This window comes from Hippocampus bargibanti, linkage group LG18, assembly GCF_051943395.1.
Source record: "Hippocampus bargibanti isolate YZ-2025 linkage group LG18, ASM5194339v1, whole genome shotgun sequence".
Lineage (NCBI taxonomy): Eukaryota > Metazoa > Chordata > Actinopteri > Syngnathiformes > Syngnathidae > Hippocampus > Hippocampus bargibanti.
In genome coordinates, this window is record NC_142751.1 from 13,330,009 (window position 1) to 13,348,284 (window position 18,276).

General features: G+C 39.7%; 1 protein-coding gene across 1 annotated transcript in view; it reads right to left on the reverse strand.

Moving 5' to 3' along the window:
- Nucleotides 1-18,276, reverse strand: part of thbs4b (thrombospondin 4b) — a 30,823-nt gene that overhangs the window by 1,678 nt on the left and 10,869 nt on the right. Inside the window, exons 3-21 of the mRNA XM_089019815.1 lie at nt 13,150-13,347; nt 11,420-11,673; nt 11,241-11,343; nt 10,125-10,207; nt 9,998-10,049; nt 9,781-9,932; nt 7,740-7,877; nt 7,536-7,613; nt 7,014-7,166; nt 6,810-6,914; nt 6,583-6,690; nt 5,984-6,143; nt 5,380-5,498; nt 4,524-4,576; nt 3,476-3,669; nt 2,802-2,980; nt 2,562-2,610; nt 1,078-1,274; nt 1-114 (exon numbers count right to left, since the gene is read on the reverse strand). The exon at nt 1-114 is cut by the window's left edge and continues 59 nt beyond it. Of these exons, the coding sequence (XP_088875941.1) occupies nt 1-114; nt 1,078-1,274; nt 2,562-2,610; nt 2,802-2,980; nt 3,476-3,669; nt 4,524-4,576; nt 5,380-5,498; nt 5,984-6,143; nt 6,583-6,690; nt 6,810-6,914; nt 7,014-7,166; nt 7,536-7,613; nt 7,740-7,877; nt 9,781-9,932; nt 9,998-10,049; nt 10,125-10,207; nt 11,241-11,343; nt 11,420-11,673; nt 13,150-13,347 (2,489 nt within the window). The remainder of the gene's footprint in view (nt 115-1,077; nt 1,275-2,561; nt 2,611-2,801; nt 2,981-3,475; nt 3,670-4,523; nt 4,577-5,379; nt 5,499-5,983; nt 6,144-6,582; nt 6,691-6,809; nt 6,915-7,013; nt 7,167-7,535; nt 7,614-7,739; nt 7,878-9,780; nt 9,933-9,997; nt 10,050-10,124; nt 10,208-11,240; nt 11,344-11,419; nt 11,674-13,149; nt 13,348-18,276) is intronic.

Here is an 18,276-nt window from a genome sequence, read left to right on the forward strand (position 1 = left end):
CCAGCCCACGTTGCGGGGGTCCTTCCACAGGAGGCGGACCTGGTCTTGGGTGTCCCCGGTGTGCCACAGGGAGTTCCTCAGATGCTCCCCAGGCCCAGATCGGGATTTCACGGCCTGGTGGAGGAAAATTAGAGTGACGTCTTTGCAATGTGGTGAGAAGACCTCTAGATGACAATATTGCTCTGCAAACACCATTCCATTTTTTTCCCCATCATGATGCTGTGGGCCTGTTCAAAGATGAATAATAATAATAATAATAATAATAATAATAATAATAATAATAATAATAATAATAATCCATTTCATTTCTAAACGCCTTTCAAAACTCTCAAGGTCACTTTACAGTCACGGGATCAGTTTTTCTGCGGGTGAGCAACGGCAGCCACACGCGCCAGCGTTCACATAACCCGGAAGTAACTCAGATAGAAAACTAGCTAGCTAGACAGCCACCAGATAGCTAATAGATAGCCAGCCAGCCAGCTGGCTAATAAACAGCCAACTAGCTAGCGAGCTAACAGATAGCTAGCCATCCATCCAGCCAGCTAATAGATAGCCAGCTAACCAGCCAGCTAGCTAACAGATGGCTAGCTAGCCGGACAGATAGCCAACAGATAGACAGCCAACAGAACACAATTGATGAGGAACTAGGTACAATGATCGCAGAGAAAGCACCTAAAAAGGGATCATTCCTCAAGATGGTGAAAGAAGAAGGCTACGTTCCTCATTAAGTGTTTAATGCTGATGAAACCGGGCACTCCATTCCATCAAGCCATCAACGACCATCACAAAGGTCAATAAAACGACTTTATTATACAGTACAGTTTATGTCTTTAATTATAATACCATATCATATTTATTATACATAAAATACAGTATATTTTGCGTATTTTTAAGGCTTATAAAAGTAGAAAATTATGTTTTATGGGGACCTGGGAACGGATTATTCTCATTTTAATGGTTTCCAATGGAAAAGTATTTTTTGGGATACACACTTTTTGCCTTACACTCTGTCTGGGAACCAATTAAGTTTGTAAGCCAAGGTATCAATGTATCTGGTAGGTAAAAAAAAGCAGTAACCTTGAGTTGTATGCCGGGTTCGGCCACGGCTCGGAAGGGCGTGGCCTGCCAGTACGTCTGCTCGGTCTGCTTCCACATGACCACGTAGAAGGACGAAGAGTCCTGGTAGCCAAAGATGAAACCGGCGTAGTCGTCGTCCGTCACCGTGTTGACGTGGAACGTGCCTTCAAAGTCAACGCCGCTGAAGGCCGTGTAACCTCAAGTCGGAAGGAACGCCAACAAGTCATTTTCATCGTTTTTTTTTTTAACTCATTCACTGCCAGACGATGTGCAAATATGTGTTTACTCCAGTGCCAGGGTTGTTGTCATTTTCACTCAAATTGCAGGACCCACAGAAGATTGAGTTTTAGGACGACATAAACATTCAATGCAACGTAAAAAACATTATACTTTCTTCTTTTATCAGAAAAAAAGAGTTAATTCCTAACTTATGAAGTTATCTGAGCTTGAAATGGGGGGCGGCTGCACAAAAGGGAAATGCTGATCCCTCGTGGGAGGGAAAACATTGCCAGAGGTCTGACCGGAGCTTGATTCGCACCTGCATGAAAACCGAAAACCCGAACAAATTCGGGAATAGCGCTCCACGTCATGCTTTTCAATCCCCGAATAAATTCAGGAATAGCAGTGAATGAGTTAAAGGACAACCAACACCATTTTTTTCTTTCCTAACTGACATCAGAAAAACGTTTTATAGCATCTAAAATACCCAAAACGTGCAGGCTGATATTTTATTCAAAATGCAAAACACCAATAAAAATGACTTAAAGTGCCCCGAAACAGCCACAAAATGAGCTCGGAACTGGGCAGATTCAGAAAGTCCCGCCCCCCTTGTTCATGACATCACATCAGGACACTCCTTCACAAACTGCCTGGCTCCAGAATCAAAACAATGGCTTCAGAGAGGTCAGATTGGGATAAGATGCTTTCTTGTTACTCATCCAGTTATGAATATGATTCAAATAGTTCTGAAGAGGAAAGCATAAATGTTTGACATAGATTAAAGAAGTCCTTCCGTATCAATTTCAGCCGTCTGGACTCAAATATAGCGCCCAGAAAATGCAGAAGATGGCGCACAAGCTTCCATTAGAAATGGGCTGATTTGTCTGCTGGGAATTTGTGTCAACTAGTATCAAATAGTAGTCTTGGTGCAACACACAACAATTCACCATTGCATTATTTATGTTTTCCTTCTAATTTCGTGATCAACACTGTGTTTTCAGACGAAAAAAAAAATACCCAAAATGCATTGTGTGTCGCTTTGTCGGTCAGGGGCGTTCCCTCCGTGACGTCACTTAGGGCATCGTCATCAACTCAAAAACAAGACTTCCTGAATATTCAGCGCAAGTCTTAAAAGGTAAAATATAGCTATATGCGCTCAGTGGAAGTCATTTGAAGTGATTTCACAAATTATGGACGCAACTTGTCCGGAAAGTGTCGGTTGTCCTTTAAAGGGTGTTATATTTTTTGGTGAAACACAGTCTTACCTACAGCCAGACCAGGATCACTGTTCATAGTCTGGACGATTTCCATTCCCTGAGGGAAGAGCAAAGATCTCGATTCATGACACAGGTCATTTGTTCGATAGCCAGGCATCACTAGTCGAACAAGCAAATACGATTTGCTTATATCATTACAAAGGTCCTATTGAAATGTTGCAATTTAATTCTTATTCGATCAAGTGTTTGGCGAGCTCCGACGAGCATCCATTTTTGAATTCTTCGAACCTGGTTGAGGACCACCCAGTTGGGGTCAATCTGAGCGTCGCCTTCTGGATCCAAAACCACCGTCTGGAAGGCCCTGAAATCGGTCAGAGTCACCTCCGCGTTTTCGGGGCAGTTGTCGATCTGGTCGATGATTTTGTCCTGGTCAAAATCCGACTCGCAGATGTCGCCCACGCCGTCGTCTGCGGATGAAAGTTGATGTCTTTGAATTTCGGCCTGTACTGTCTATTAGCAGTGATGTCAAACATACGGCCCGCGGGCCGGAACAGGCCCCCAAGGAGGTTTGATTCGGCCCGCAGGATAATTTAAAAGTGGAAAAAATGCACAAACGACATGGAATTCCTATTTTTAATGGGGTGCAATTTAAGGATTGTCCACTAGGGGCAGAGTGGTGCTTTTTCAACCGTGGTTTCAACAAATAGATAGCAAGCTAGCTAATATATAGCTATTATTGTGCTTTGCAAAGGATTTTTGCTGCCTGCTATACAGTTTCGCTTTCTACTTTGCAAAATTTTAACCTCGAGACTCAGCATGAGTCATAAATGGGTGAAAAGAAAAGACCTTTTTTGCCCAAGCCTAAAATTGCTCTTAATGTCACCTGACAAAAGCTTGCAAGGCAGGAATTTGCCAAATTGCTCCCGACTATCATTTTGCACATCAGTGACACCACGACGTACTATTTTGGTCGAGCTGATCGGGGTTGGGAACCAGCCTGCAGTTGTCAGGACCGGGCGGTTTGAAATCTGGGATGTTATCGTTGTCGTCGTCATCGTCGCATTCGTCGCCGATGCCGTCTTTATCGGTGTCTAGCTGCGAGCTGTTGATCACGTAGGGGCAATTGTCCTTGCTGTCCTGGTGGCCGTCGCCATCGCTGTAAAGGCGGATAAGAAAAAGTATATTTGGATTTCTTTTCTGTTATTCCAGATAATAATAATAAATAATACATTTCATTTATAAGCGCCTTAAAAAACTCTCAGCGTCATTCACATTCACTCAAGCCGGAAGTAACTCAAATAGATAGAAAGCCAGCTGGCTAGCTAGCTAACAGATAGCTAATAAATAGCGAATAGATAGCCAGCAGGTAGCTAGATAGCCAGCTAGATAGGCAGCTAGCCAGCTAGATAAATAAAATAAATAAATAAATAAATAAAATAATAATAATAATAATAATACATTTCATTTATAAGCGCCTTTCAAAACTCCCAAGGTCGTTTAAAGTCACAGGATACGTTTTTCTGTGGGTAAGCAGCGCCAGCGTTCACTCAACCCGGAAATAACTCAAATAGATAGAAAGCTAGCGAGCTATCTAGCTAACAGATAGCTAATAAATAGCAAATAGCTAGCTAGCTAGATAGCTAATAGATAGCCAGCTAGATAGGCAGCTAGCCAGCTACATTAATAATAATAATAATAATTTCATTTATAAGCGCCTTTCAAAACTCTCAAGGTCAATTTACAGTCACAGGATCAGTTTTTCTGTGGGTGAGCAGGGGCAGCCACACGCGCCAGCGTTCACTCAACCCAGAATAACTACAATAGACAGAAGGTTAGCTAGCATGCTAAAAGCAGTACTTTTAAGGGATAAGGTAATGTACATCGAAATGTACAATGATGTTTATGGGATGCAGTAAATGGCTCCTATAGAAGAAAGGAGCATAAATAGCAAATAGATAGCAAATAGCTAGCTAGCTAGCTAGCTATTTATAATGTGCAAATAGGACTTACCTGTCCTGGTTTGTGTCACATGAGTCGCCCACAAGGTCGTTGTCAACATCAGACTGAAAGTAGAGCACAAAAGGGGGATGAAATTCAGGCCTGCGGACTGTACACAACCTTTATTTTGAAATATGCTACTGATAGCTAAATACAGAGCTGTGACTCATTTTTTTGGTCAAATATAGAAACATTTTAGTTTTAAAGGACAACCCACACCTCCGGACAAGTTGCGTCCATAATTTGTAAAATCACTTCAAATGACTTCTACTGAACGCATTTTACAAAGATTCCACGGCAGTCAAATCAGCCCATTTCCAACGGAGCTTGGGCGCCATCTTGTGCATTTTCAGGGCGCTACATTGGAGTCTATACAGCTCGAATTGATACGGAAGGACCTCTTTAATTGTTTGCAAATATTTATGCTTTCCTCTTCAGAACTATTTGAATCATATTCATAACTGGATGAGTAACAAGAAAGCATCTTCTCCGAATGTGAACTCTCTGAAGCCATTGTTTTGATTCTGGAGCAAGGCAGTTTGTGAAGGAGTATCCTGGCGTGACGTCACGAACAAGGGGGCGGGACTTTCTGAATCTGCCCAGTTTCGAGCTCATTTTGTGGCAGTTTTGGGACACTTTAAGTCATTTTTATGGGTGTTTTGCATTTGACTAAAAACGTGTTTTGGGTATTTTCGATGCTATAAAACATTTTTCTGATGTCAGTTAGGAAACAAAAAAATGGTGTCAGTTGTCCTTTAAAATGCGCTCCTATGCAGTAATGTATTTTTCCTTCACAATATGAAATTTCATCATTTTTACAGTTTCCCCAAAAACGAATACAGAGCAGCGAGTCGCTCGAACGTCCTACCTGGTTGGGGTTGGGGATGTCGGGGCAGCTGTCACACGCGTCTCCCACGCCATCGCCGTCTCGGTCCAGCTGGTCTGGGTTCTTTACACGCTGGCAGTTGTCCAGGAAGTTTTTCAAGCCTGGTGATGGATGATCAGACTTAAATGTTGATCAATCAATCACATCAGTCGCAGTTTGTATTTTTCTCCCATATTGCAAGAAAGATGTCATTTTAAAAATGACCACTAGGATATACTGTTGCGCCGCACCTGAAGCATATTTGATTTTCTCTTTTTAAATGCCATGTGATTTTTTTTTTTTTTGCATCCGCCAGAGGCATCAGAACCATAAAGGTCATAAAGATGCAACAGAGGTGGAAGTATTTCGAATGTCGGAGGGGTGAGTGGGGGTGGGGTTCCGAGACGTAATCACGCCGTTTAGTTTAGGGTCAGACGAGGTAGACAATGCCAATCATCCTAATGTCACGTAAAAGCTATAAATAGCTCACTGCCACTTATGCAACTCCCACGTCATTGTTGGTGGTGATGTCACTTGTCGCTTTTTATTTATTTTTGGCGCTTCTCAAACTGAGGTCCTTGAACTGTAGCTCAAAACATTTGCGTACCATCTCCGTCCATGTCATCGTCGCAGGCGTCGCCTTTGCCATCGCCGTCTGTGTCCCTCTGGTCGGGGTTTTCCACCAGGCGGCAGTTGTCGCAGGCGTCGCCGTGCGTGTCTTTGTCACTGTTCCTTTGGTCCACGTTCGGCTTCAACCAGCAGTTGTCCTGAAACGCAAAAGCGGTAAAGCGTCCTGTCGGAAGAAACGTACAGTGATACCTTGGCTTACGAACTTAATTGGTTCCCAGACAGTGTGTAAGCCGAAAAGTGTGTATCCCAAAAAATCATTTCCCATAGGAAACCATTAAAATGAGAATAATCCGTTCCACAGGTCCTCATAAAACATCATTTTCTACTTTCTAATCCTTAAAACTACACAAAATATACCTTATTTTATGTATAATAAATGTGCTATGGTATTATAATTAAAGAAATAAACTGTACTATATAATAAAGCCGTTTTATTTACCTTTGTGATGGTTGTTGATAGCTTGATGGCTGGTTTCATCAGCATTAAACCGAAAAGTTCGTAAGCCAAGGGGTTCGTCAACCGAGGTATCACTGAACAGGAAGCTGTTTGCGTATGAGAATAGGGAAAATGTTGACCTGCTCGTTAAGAATGCCGTCGCCATCTGCGTCGTCGTCGCAGGCGTCTCCTTGCCCATCTCGATCGGCGTCCTCTTGGCCCGAGTTTGGAACAAAGGGGCAGTTGTCCTATTAAGATGACAAAAAGTTTTTGTTTGCTAGTTAGTCTGTTTGGGAGTTGAGCTAGCTGCTAGCAGGTCGCTAGCTAGTTTGGTGGTTCGTGAGTGAAACAGTGTGTTTCCAGTTACCTTTTTACACGAGGGATCCTTACACTTGAGTTTCTCGTCAGGATATCCATCAATGTCGGTATCTTTCCCGCACAGGAATCCGTTTCCAGCCCAGCCGATTCCACACTAAGAAGACAGCAAACCATATTTGAGTGCGAATACCGGTGACGGTTGACATATATGTATTGTACGTATGAAACACGCTAATAAGCTAGCAGGCAATACCTGGCAGGAAACGGATCCGTCCCTTTCGGCCACGCAGTTGGCGTTGACGTCACAGGGGTTGGTTAGGCTGTTACCGCAGCTGATTTCGGGCTTGCAGCCTTTCAGCTGGTCGCCCGTGAAGCCTGTCTTGCAGCTGCCGCAGTGGTAGGAGCCCTTGCGGGGGGACACAGCGATCGTATTAGCTCACGTTTGCTGTCACAGTTTGGTACGGGGGCACCAAAAAAATACGATTTCAATGGACAAGTTAGGACGGCGGAAAAAAAAATCAGTGGCGCCACCCTACGCACTCTCGAGGACTTGCATACTGCAAGAACCAAGAAAAGGGCATGGAAAATCCAACTGGACCCTCCGCACCCTGCCCACCACCTTTTCCACCTGCTCCTCTCAGGCACGCGTTATCCTTCCATACTTATTTGTCCTGATTTTTATGATGATAATAGAGCAGCGATGTCTACCAAAGACAAATTCCTTGTGTGTTCTACACACTTGTACAATAAAGATTCTGTCACGTGAAAGCCTCACCTCTGAGTTTTGACAGATGGAATTATCCGCGCAGCCGCCGTTATTTGGTCCTTTGCATTCGTCGATGTCGTCACACACCTGAAAAAAAAGGATATTTATCATCTAAAATCTACGCTAGCTAGCTAGCTAACAATCAATCAAACTGAGTGAAGAAGAAAAGACATTCTGTACAGTCACAAGTTCATCTGTTATGGTATTAGCGACCTGTTTGTTGGTTTGGGCAAAGAGCGCTCCGACGCCCTCCATTGGTGGGCCGGTGTAGCCCAGCGGGCAGGCATCGCAACGGTAGCCCGGCGCGGTGTTCACGCATTTGACTCCCGGGAAACAAGGGTTGAACTGGCACTGCAAGAAAGGACGGGCAACTTTGAGACGCTCAATTTCTTTAGATGCTATTCTGTTTGAAAGCACGACAAAATGAGGTCATCCGCAACAGGGTAGTGTTCATTCCTTAGTCGTGCGATGGTTGTGTAACGATATCACCTTTATTAAAATACCAAAAAAATGACTTACAACCGTTTGGTTGGAATGGAACTTGGTTGCAAGTCAGATGTTACCCGTAATTTATTAAATGTTTATTTTTTAGTACAAACCAATACAGGTTACTTATACAAGCCTTAAAGGACACCATTTTTTGTTTCCTAACTGACATCAGAAATACATTTTATAGCATCTAAAATACCCAAAACACACAGGCTGATAGTTTTAGTCAAATGCAAAATACCAGTAAAAATGACTTAAAGTGTCCCAAAACTGCCACAAAATGAGCTCGAAACTGGCCAGATTCAGAAAGTCCCGCCCCCTTCTTCGTGACGTCACGCCAGTATACTCCTTCACAAACTGCCTTGCTCCAGAATCAAAACAATGGCTTTGGAGAATTTAGATTCGGAGAAGATGCTTTCTTGTTACACATCCAGTTATGAATATGATTCAACTAGTTCTGAAGAGGAAAGCATAAATGTTTGCAAATGATTAAAGAGGTCCTTCCGTATCAATTCGAGCCGTATCGACTACAATGTAGCGCTCAGAAAATGCACAAGATGGCGTACAAGCTCCGTTGGAAATGGGCTAGTTTGTCCGCTGGGAATTTGTGTCAACTTACACCTTCATTATGCGTGTTACCACAATTGGCTGTGACACACAACAATTCACCATCGTGTTATGTATGTAGTTTCGCCATCAACACTGTGTTTTCAGATGAAAAAAAGTACCCAAAATGCATTGTGTGTCGCTTTCTCGGTCAGGGGTCGTTCCCTCCGTGACGTCACATCAGGCATCGTCATCAACTCGAAAACAAGACTTCCTGAATATTTAGCGCGAGAACCAAGATCTTAAACATCTTAAAACATAAAATATAGCTATATGCGGTGGAATCTTTGTCAAATGCGCTCAGTAGAAGTCATTTGAAGTGATTTTACAAAATATGGATGCAACTTGTCCGGAGGTGTCGGTTGTCCTTTAAATTGTGTAAGGATAATGAAGTTGTCACTGATGCTTTATAGTGATAATTTATGTCATTTATCATCTGCGTCGAGTCACCCTCGACCCGCTCAACGTGTTTTGATTAAAAACAAATCCCATTCAACTGCAGGCGCCCTTGTAAACAATGTGGATTTTAATGAGGCTAAATGTTAATTTTTTTGCGCCTTACACACACACTAAAGCGCCTAATTGTTCTGGCTCGCTACACGTTCAATATTCATTAGACGGCGGACAAAAAGCAGAGTGGGCTTTTTTTCGTTCGAGGTCGAGGTCAAGGGCGACTCATTTGCATGCCTTCCGCGGAGGTGCCTCAGAAAGTGATGGCGATAAGGTACAGTGGTACCTTGGTTTACGAACCAAGGTAAACTTATCGCAGAGAAAGCACCTCCAAGGGATCATTCCTCAAGATGGTGAAAGAAGAAGGCTACGTTCCTCATCAAGTGTTGAATGCTGATGAAACCGGCCACTCCATTTCATCAAGCCATCAACGACCATCACAAAGGTCAATAAAATAACTTTATTATACAGTACAGTTTATTTCTTTCATTATAATACCATAGCACATTTATGATACATAAACTAAGGTATATTTTGTGTAGTTTTAAGGCTTAAAAAGGTAGAAAATTATGTTTTATGGGGACCTGGGAACGGATTATTCTGATTTTAATGGTTTCCCATGGGAAATTATTTTTTGCGATACACACTTTTCACCTTACACACTCTGTCTGGTAACCAATTAAGTTCGTAAGCCAAGGTATCACTGTACCTCGTCCACGTCATCGCAGTTGAAGCCGTCGCCCGTGTAGCCGTCGGGACAGGGTCCGCACTCCACGCCATCCGCCGTCTCACGACACATGCCGTCGCGGAAACAAACGCCGGGGCCGCATTTGGGCTTCACCACTTCGGTACCGCCCAGACCTTCGGAGGACAATCATCGTTTGAAATGAACGGCATAAGTTGAGAGTGGTCTTTGGTGGTCTTACCGCAAGCCTGGCACTCAGAAATGGTGTTGGTGAGGAAGGAGGTTTCTTTCACCTGGAAAAAAATCTCGGATTAGGTCAAAAAGGAGAGATAAAAACAAGAGTTTGAGAGGATTTTAGAAGGTCTTACTTGCTGGATGAGGATGTCTTTTAGCTCGTTGAGTACCTTGGTCAACTCCAACATTTGATTGGAGAGCTGTTTGGTGTTGACGCCTGATGGCAAGATCACGTTTGACAAAGCGTCAAGATGTGAATTGGGGTTAACATTTCAAATGTTAACCCGTTCGTGGACATGGGCAAGATGAGGTGTGTGTGTGTGTACAATTTAGCTTGCTAGCGTAAATTAGCTAGCTAATGTAACTATCTAAATTAATTCGTGTAATTTAGCTAGCTAGCATAATTTAGCTAGCTAGTGTAAAGTGGTATCTATCTATCTATCTATCTATCTATCTATTTTACATTAGCTAGCTAAATTACACTAAAGTAGATAGTTCAACTAGCTAGCTAATTTATGCTATATGCTAGAGTAATTTAGCTAACTACCGTAATCTCTTTCTATATAAATTACGTTAGCTAGCTAAATTACGCGAACTAAATTACAGTTATATAAGCTAGATAATTTATGCTACCTGGCTAATTTAACAAGCTAAATGAATTATTGTAATTTAGCTAGCTAGCGCAATTTAGCTTGCTAGCATAATCTATCTATCTAGCGAGCTAGCTAAATCACATTAGCTAGCTAAAAACACTAATTAATTCAGCTAGTTCAATTAGATAGCTAGATGGCTAGATAGATAGATACAGTAAAGTCTCGTTATATCGATATCGGATATATCGATAGTCCCGGTTATATCGATACTATTTCTATGCACGCACGGAGAAAATTACATGCAAATAGGGTCGGATATATCGATAGTCCCGGTTATATCGATATTTTTTCGGACTCCCTTGAATATCGATATAACGAGACTTTACTGTATATGTAAATTTTGAGTGGATTATGTTATTTTCACACAAAGGTGGGTTATGATATCCAATTAACTCATTTCTTTGAAGCTTTAAATCAACAGTATGCTCCCTTGTTGGCTTTCAATCCTGACCGAACATGCAGGGTCAAATCCGAAACCTAATGTGCAATCAATAACCCAAGATGACCTTGGTCCCTTTTGCACTCGAATGGAGCGCTATTTTACGCCATTTGGGCTAATTAAGAGTGCAGAGTTTTGGCTAGTTTATTTTGTGTTACCCAGGGTTTGCACAGAGTCTCTTTGCTGGAAATGGCAGTCTTGCAAAGACGCAACATTCTCAAAGGTGTCTCCGACCACCAGCTTGAGCTCGTGTAAACCTTCCTGTTGAAGTACATTAGTGGGTCACCAATAAAGCATCCAGACTATTTATTTCAGGTCACGGTGGGGTTTCACACACTTGATCTTTCTTCAACATGGTCTTCAGCTCCACCGTTCCGTAACCAGGCGGTAGACCCCGGAAGGCGGCGGGGAGATCGCGCACCGTCTCCACCAGCTTGCAATCCAGATGTAACTCCATCCCACCCGGAGCGCCCGTTTGCTGGAGACCCTTGAGGTGGAACAACAATTTGTGGACGTTGCCGTCTGCCAGCACCAGATTGTTGAAGGTCACCGAGCTCGTCCTCTTGTCGGTACGCAGGTAGCGCAACACGGCTAAGGGCGACAGCAAAATGGAGTCGGGTGAAGTAAACAAGTCAGGATTGACAAGATTAAATAAGAAGATGAAAATGGCGCCCTGAGATACCGAGAGAGATGTAGGCTAAAAGCACACACATTGCTGTCTGGCTAGCTGTCGGCTATCTATTATCTATCCATTAGCTAGTTAGGTAGCCGTTAGCTGACTTGCTGTAAGCTGCCTAGCTGGTTAGTGGTTGGCTATCTATTCGCTATTTATTTGCTATTCATTAGCTAGCTAGATACCTGTTAGCTGACTTACTGTAAGCTGTCTAGCTGTTGGCTATCTGTCTATTCGCTATTTATTTGCTATCCATTAGCTAGCTAGCTGTTAGCTATCTGGCTATCTATTAGCTATTTATTTGCTATCCATTAGCTAGCTACCTGTTAGTTGTCTAGCTGACTGGCTGTAAGCTGGCTATCTATTATCTATTTATTTGCTATCCATTAGCTAGCTAGCCGGCTAGCTATTAGCTGTCTAGCTGACTGGCTGTAAGCTGTCTAGCTGTTGGCTATCTATTAGCTATTTATTTGCTATCCATTAGCTAGCTAGCTAGCTTTCTATCTATTTGAGTTACTTCGGGGTTGAGTGAACGCTGGCACGTGTGGCTGCCGCTGCTCACCCACAGAAAAACTTTATCTTGTGACTATAAAATGACCTTGAGAGTTTTGAAAGGCCTTAGAAATGAATTATTTTTATTATTATTATTATTGTTATTATTGTTATTATTATTATTATTGCCACAAAATTAGCATGTTAGCATTTCAGATGTGACATCATCAATGCAAACTCGACGGCTTATGATTTTGATGGGAAAAAAAACTGCATTTAAATGAGATCTATGGCAAATAAGCAGCAATGCATTTGAGTCCGTGTAAGCCTTTTGCCCGGACACAACATCAGCATGAAAGGTTTATATGATAATTAAAGTCACAAAGGGCATCCATGCATGCTTGATCGCAGTTATGTAACGCTTATTCAGCGCTCTGATTCATTTATGATGTGCGGCGCAGTAAAGTTGGCACATTTGCATTCATAAACACGCCATCGATGCTTATTTCCTAAAGGACATCCGACACCATTTTTTTTTGTTTCCTAACTGACATCAGAAAAACGTTTTATAGCATCTAAAATAGCCAAAACACGCAGGCTGATATTTGTAGTCAAATGAAAAACACCAATAAAAATGACTTAAAGTGTCCCAAAAACTGTCACAAAATAAGCTTGGAACTGGTCAGATTGACAAAGTCCCGCCCCCTTGTTCGCGACGTCACTATTGGTCACACACTGCCTTGCTCCAGAATCAAAACAATGGCTTCAGAGAGTTCAGATTCGGTAAAAGATGCTTTTTTGTTACTCATCCAGTTATGAATATGATTCAAATAGTTCTGAAGAGGAAAGCATACATGTTTGCAATCGATTAAAGAAGTCCTTCCGTATCAATTCACGTTTACCTTTGTTGAGTTTGCCCATCACGGTGAATTCAAAGTACTTGCTATTGTCGCGTGGGTTGTATAAACCAAAGACGGTCGTGCCAGTCTTGGACTGCAGTTTTAAGGTGGCCAGGATGAAGGCATCGTTGGCCCCCTGCTCCACCAAACCGCCCTGCAGCAGGTCAGGTAGGCAGTCGGGCGAGGTGAGCAGATCATACACTGTTAGGAGGAGAAAAAAAAATCAGTAATACACATCATGATATGGATTTAATTATTTAAAATTGCATTTTCTGTGTAGCTCTCTCTCTTGTTTCTATTTATCATTGTATTTTTATTGATTGCATTGTATTTGTGATTATATTTTATTTATTATAGTACTTATGCTTGTCTGTGACTGTAAAGTGCCCTTGAGAGCTTTGAAAGGCACTTAAAATGTATTATTGTTATTATTATTATTATTGAAAAATGTCAAGAAAAGAAGTCATAAAAAATTGGAGACTTTCAGTGCACTTCCATACCAAATTCTCACAATAAAAATTATTCTGTTTTAATAAGAATCAAAAAAAACAAATAAGCTAAACATTTTTACAAAAGTATCTAATAATGGAAAAACGATGTTTTTTCTTTATGCCCTGCCACACAATTCCAACTGAATAAAACACTTTCAAAAATTACGTAAAGAACGTGAGTGAAGCCATTTTCCAAAAAAAGAAAATGGCAGCCGACATTTTTTTTGTCCTCCATTCCCCGCTTCCAGTCTTCGGTTAAAGCCACGTGATTGGTCAAGAACGCAGCAATGAGGGGAGGTGGTTTAAACATTAAAGAGACAGAGAGAGAGAGAGAGAGAGTGACAAAATGGATAGAAAACAGTGAAATTTGGACTCGTTTAAACCCTTATAGTTCAAAGGCAGTGTAGACTGCAAGGTTAAAATCCCCATCAATCAGGCTCCACAAATAACCCGCAAAAGCCATTTGTACACTTGACGCAAAAACGTATCAACCCAGCTAAACACAACACAATTGATGAGGAACTAGGTAAAATTATCGCACCTACAAGGGATTATTTCACGAGATGGTGAAAGAAGAAGGCTACGTTCCTCATCAAGCCATCAACGACCATCACAACGGCAAATAAAACGACTTTATTATACAGTACAGTTTCTTTCTTTAATTATAATATCATAGCGCATTCATTACACGTAAAATAAGGTATATTTTGTGTAGTTTTAAGGCTTAGAAAATTAGAAAATTATGTTTTATGGGGACCTGGGAACGGATTATTCTCATTTTAATGGTTTCCTATGGGAAATTAATTTTTGGGAGACACTTTTCGCCGGTCTAGGAACCAATTAAGTTCATAAGCCAAGGTATCACTGTAGAATACCGCCGCTCCAAGCGTAAAAGAAAACCATTGACGTGTCATTCGTATCTGAATATGCACGCGGATCAGACATTTTCGGCGCCGTGGCGGTGAAAAATGGCTAACGGAGTGCACTTGAGTTCACAGTTTATGCTTTAATATTGTGTCTAAGCAGCGGGCCAAGCCACTCGAGGACAACGGGGTTTGTATATGTGTGTGTGTATGTGTGTGTGTGTGTGTGTGTGTGTGTGTGTTGTGTGGCCTGCCATCTGCACACATCATTAATGCATAAGCAGCCGAAAAGCAGACGGCGGCGACCCTTTATCGCTAGCTGCCAAAATCGCCAAAATTGTCCCTCGACCCTACTTTGCGCTCGCTTCATTGCCGCCCAAAATAAGCAGACCGCCTTTTGCGTCATTTCCACCAGAGAATCGTTCATTTGGGCCACTCTTAAATGTTTAGGAATCATTTATGCAACACAATAAAATTACTTTTGAAATGAATTATGTTTTTCAAATGAAAAAGTTACAGAAATGAACAGTGGGGGAGGAATTGTTCAGCCAAGTGAGAAATTAGGAAAAATAAGAAAAAAAAAAAATTGCTAAACAATTTGTACAAAACTGACATGATGCAAAGTTTGACTGGTACATTCTTACACAATACAAAATAATTCTTACACAATACAAAATAAAACTAAACTAAAACACTAAAAAACTAAAAAAAAAAAAAAACAAAAAAACAAAAAAAATAAACATTAAATTAAAAAAATTACAGAAATGAAAAATTAAACAAATAAACAAAAAAGCATAAAAAAATTAAAAAATGTAAAAATTAAATTACAATAAAACTAAATAAATAAATAAAAGACTAAAAAAAAAAAAAAAAAAAACATAAAAACATAAAAAATATATAAAACATGAACAAAAAAACAAAAATAATAATAAATACATACATAAATAATTAAGTCTAAAAAAACTAAAACAAATAAAGAAATAAAAACATAAAAAAATATATAAAACATGAACAAAAATAGACGAATAAACAAAAATAATAAATAAATAAAAGTCTAAAAAACTAAAAGAAAATAAACAAATAAAAACCTAAAAATATATATAAAACATGAACAAAAAAATAAACAAATAAACAAAAATAATAATAATAAATACATAAATAAATATTTAAAAGTCTAAAAAAACTAAAAAATATAAAGAAATAAAAACATAAAAAAATATATAAAACATGAACAAAAATAGACGAATAAACAAAAATAATAATAAATAAATAAAAGTCTAAAAAACTAAAAGAAAATAAACAAATAAAAACCTAAAAATATATATAAAACATGAACAAAAAAATAAACAAATAAACAAAAAGTAATAATACTAAATACATAAATAAATATTTAAAAGTCTAAAAAAACTAAAAAAAATAAAGAAATAAAAACATAAAAAAATATATAAAACATGAACAAAAATAGACGAATAAACAAAAATAATAAATAAATAAAAGTCTAAAAAACTAAAAGAAAATAAACAAATAAAAACCTAAAAATATATATAAAACATGAACAAAAAAATAAACAAATAAACAAAAAGTAATAATACTAAATACATAAATAAATATTTAAAAGTCTAAAAAAACTAAAAAAAATAAAGAAATAAAAACATAAAAAAATATATAAAACATGAACAAAAATAGACGAATAAACAAAAATAATAATAAATAAATAAAAGTCTAAAAAACTAAAAGAAAATAAACAAATAAAAACCTAAAAATATATATAAAACATGAACAAAAAAATAAACAAATAAACAAAAATAATAAGAATAAATAAATAAATACATAAATAAATAAATACAGTAAAGTCTCGTTATATCGATATTCAAGGGAGTCCGAAAAATATCGATATAACCGGGACTATCGATATATCCGACCCTGTTTGCATGTAATTTTCTCCGTGCGTGCATCGAAATAGTATCGATATAACCGGGACAATCGATATATCCGATATCGATATAACGAGACTTTACTGTAAATAAATCATGCCTTTAGGTGACATTAGGTAATTTATAAAAAATAAAATAAAATCACGGAAATGTTTATCCAGTTGAGAATTTAGTCAGAAATTGCCTAGTAGTAGTAGTAAAAAAAAAACGTTTTCGTCCCTTTTGTCAATGACACAATATGACGTGCTAAACCCCAAAAAAAAATTACACGAGTGCCGCTGAACGATGCCACGTGCCTTGCCGCGTTAAGTCTTGCCAAAAATGTCCGTTAGAGCGTTATTAACGTCAGCTCCCGGTGCGGCGTCAATATTCATCCATTAACATCACGGCACGGAATGGATCATTTCACATGAAACGTTCGCCGGTCTGGAAGTCGGTAGATTCCAAGAGCGGAATGATGAACAGCGACGGACTGTTTATGGGATTCGGAGGGACTTTTTCATCATTCACCAACGCCTGAAAGGTAGCCCCATCATTCACTCGGGGGGGGGGGGATTTGTAAAGCAAGCTCATAAAGCGTTAGGCACCCGTTTTTGTCCTCTGTTGGACTTGAAAGTGCTCAAAATTCTTCTGTTCAAAACAACCATGTTTTAAAAAAAGGAAATAGGTGATGTTAAAATGTGTGGTGGGAACGGGAAATACAGTGACACCTTGGCTTACGAACTTAATTGGTTCAGAGGCGAAAAGTGTGTATCCCAAAAATTAATTTCTCATAGGAAACCATTAAAATGAGAATAATCCGTTCCCAGGTCCCAATAAAACATACTTTATAATTTTCTAAGCCTTAAAACTACACAAAATATACCTTATTTTATGTATAATAAATATGCTATGGTATTATAATTAAAGAAATAAACTGTACAGTATAATAAAGTCGTTTTATCTAGGCCAGCAACGTATACGACAATTTTGGCCAGCCAGCCAGCATCTCACTCTCACGCAGCAATCGACTGTGTGATGGCACCAGAAGGGGGAGTTTGCGAGTCGTTTAGCCTCCGATTTTGAATTTATTTCAACTTACGACCATTTTGACTTACAACCATTTGGTCGGAACGGAACTCGGTCGTAAGTCGGATGTTACCTGTATTGAGTTTTAGGACTACATAAACATTCAATGCAGTGTAAGAAACCTTAGACTCTTTTCTTTCATGAAATAAGGTTAATTCCTAAGTTATATGGATCTGGAGTTATCTGAGCTTGAAATGGAGTCGGCTGTACAAAATCCAATACATACATTTTGATTCATATAGCGCTTTAACAACAGCTGAAGCTGTGACAAAGTGCTAATATGGACAAAAGGCAAATTCTGCCCCCTTGTGGAAATTGCCAGAGGTCTGACCAGTGCTTTATCGGTACAACTACATGTCATATTTTCAATTCCCAAATCAATTTGAGAATGGCAGTGAATGAGTTAACTCTGGTGTGCGCTGTACTATTTCTCCCCCCCCCCAACAATCGGATTTGTGATGGCAAAGGAGAGAAATTATCAAATTCACCCCGATTTTTAGCCTGCGCTTTGTTTTAACGTGTAAACAGCACCATTTTCTCTCCCTCTGCATTTTAAGTGCACATCTGCGTGACCTGCACGGTCACCATCAGATTGTGGCTAATCACTTCCATGTGTGAAACTGAGCCGAGAGCAAACGTTTAAAGGACAACCGACACCATTTTTTTGTTTCCTAACTGACATCAGAAAAACGTTTTATAGCATCTAAAATACCCAAAACACGCAGGCTGATATTTTTAGTCAAATGCTAAACACCAATAAAAATGACTTAAAGT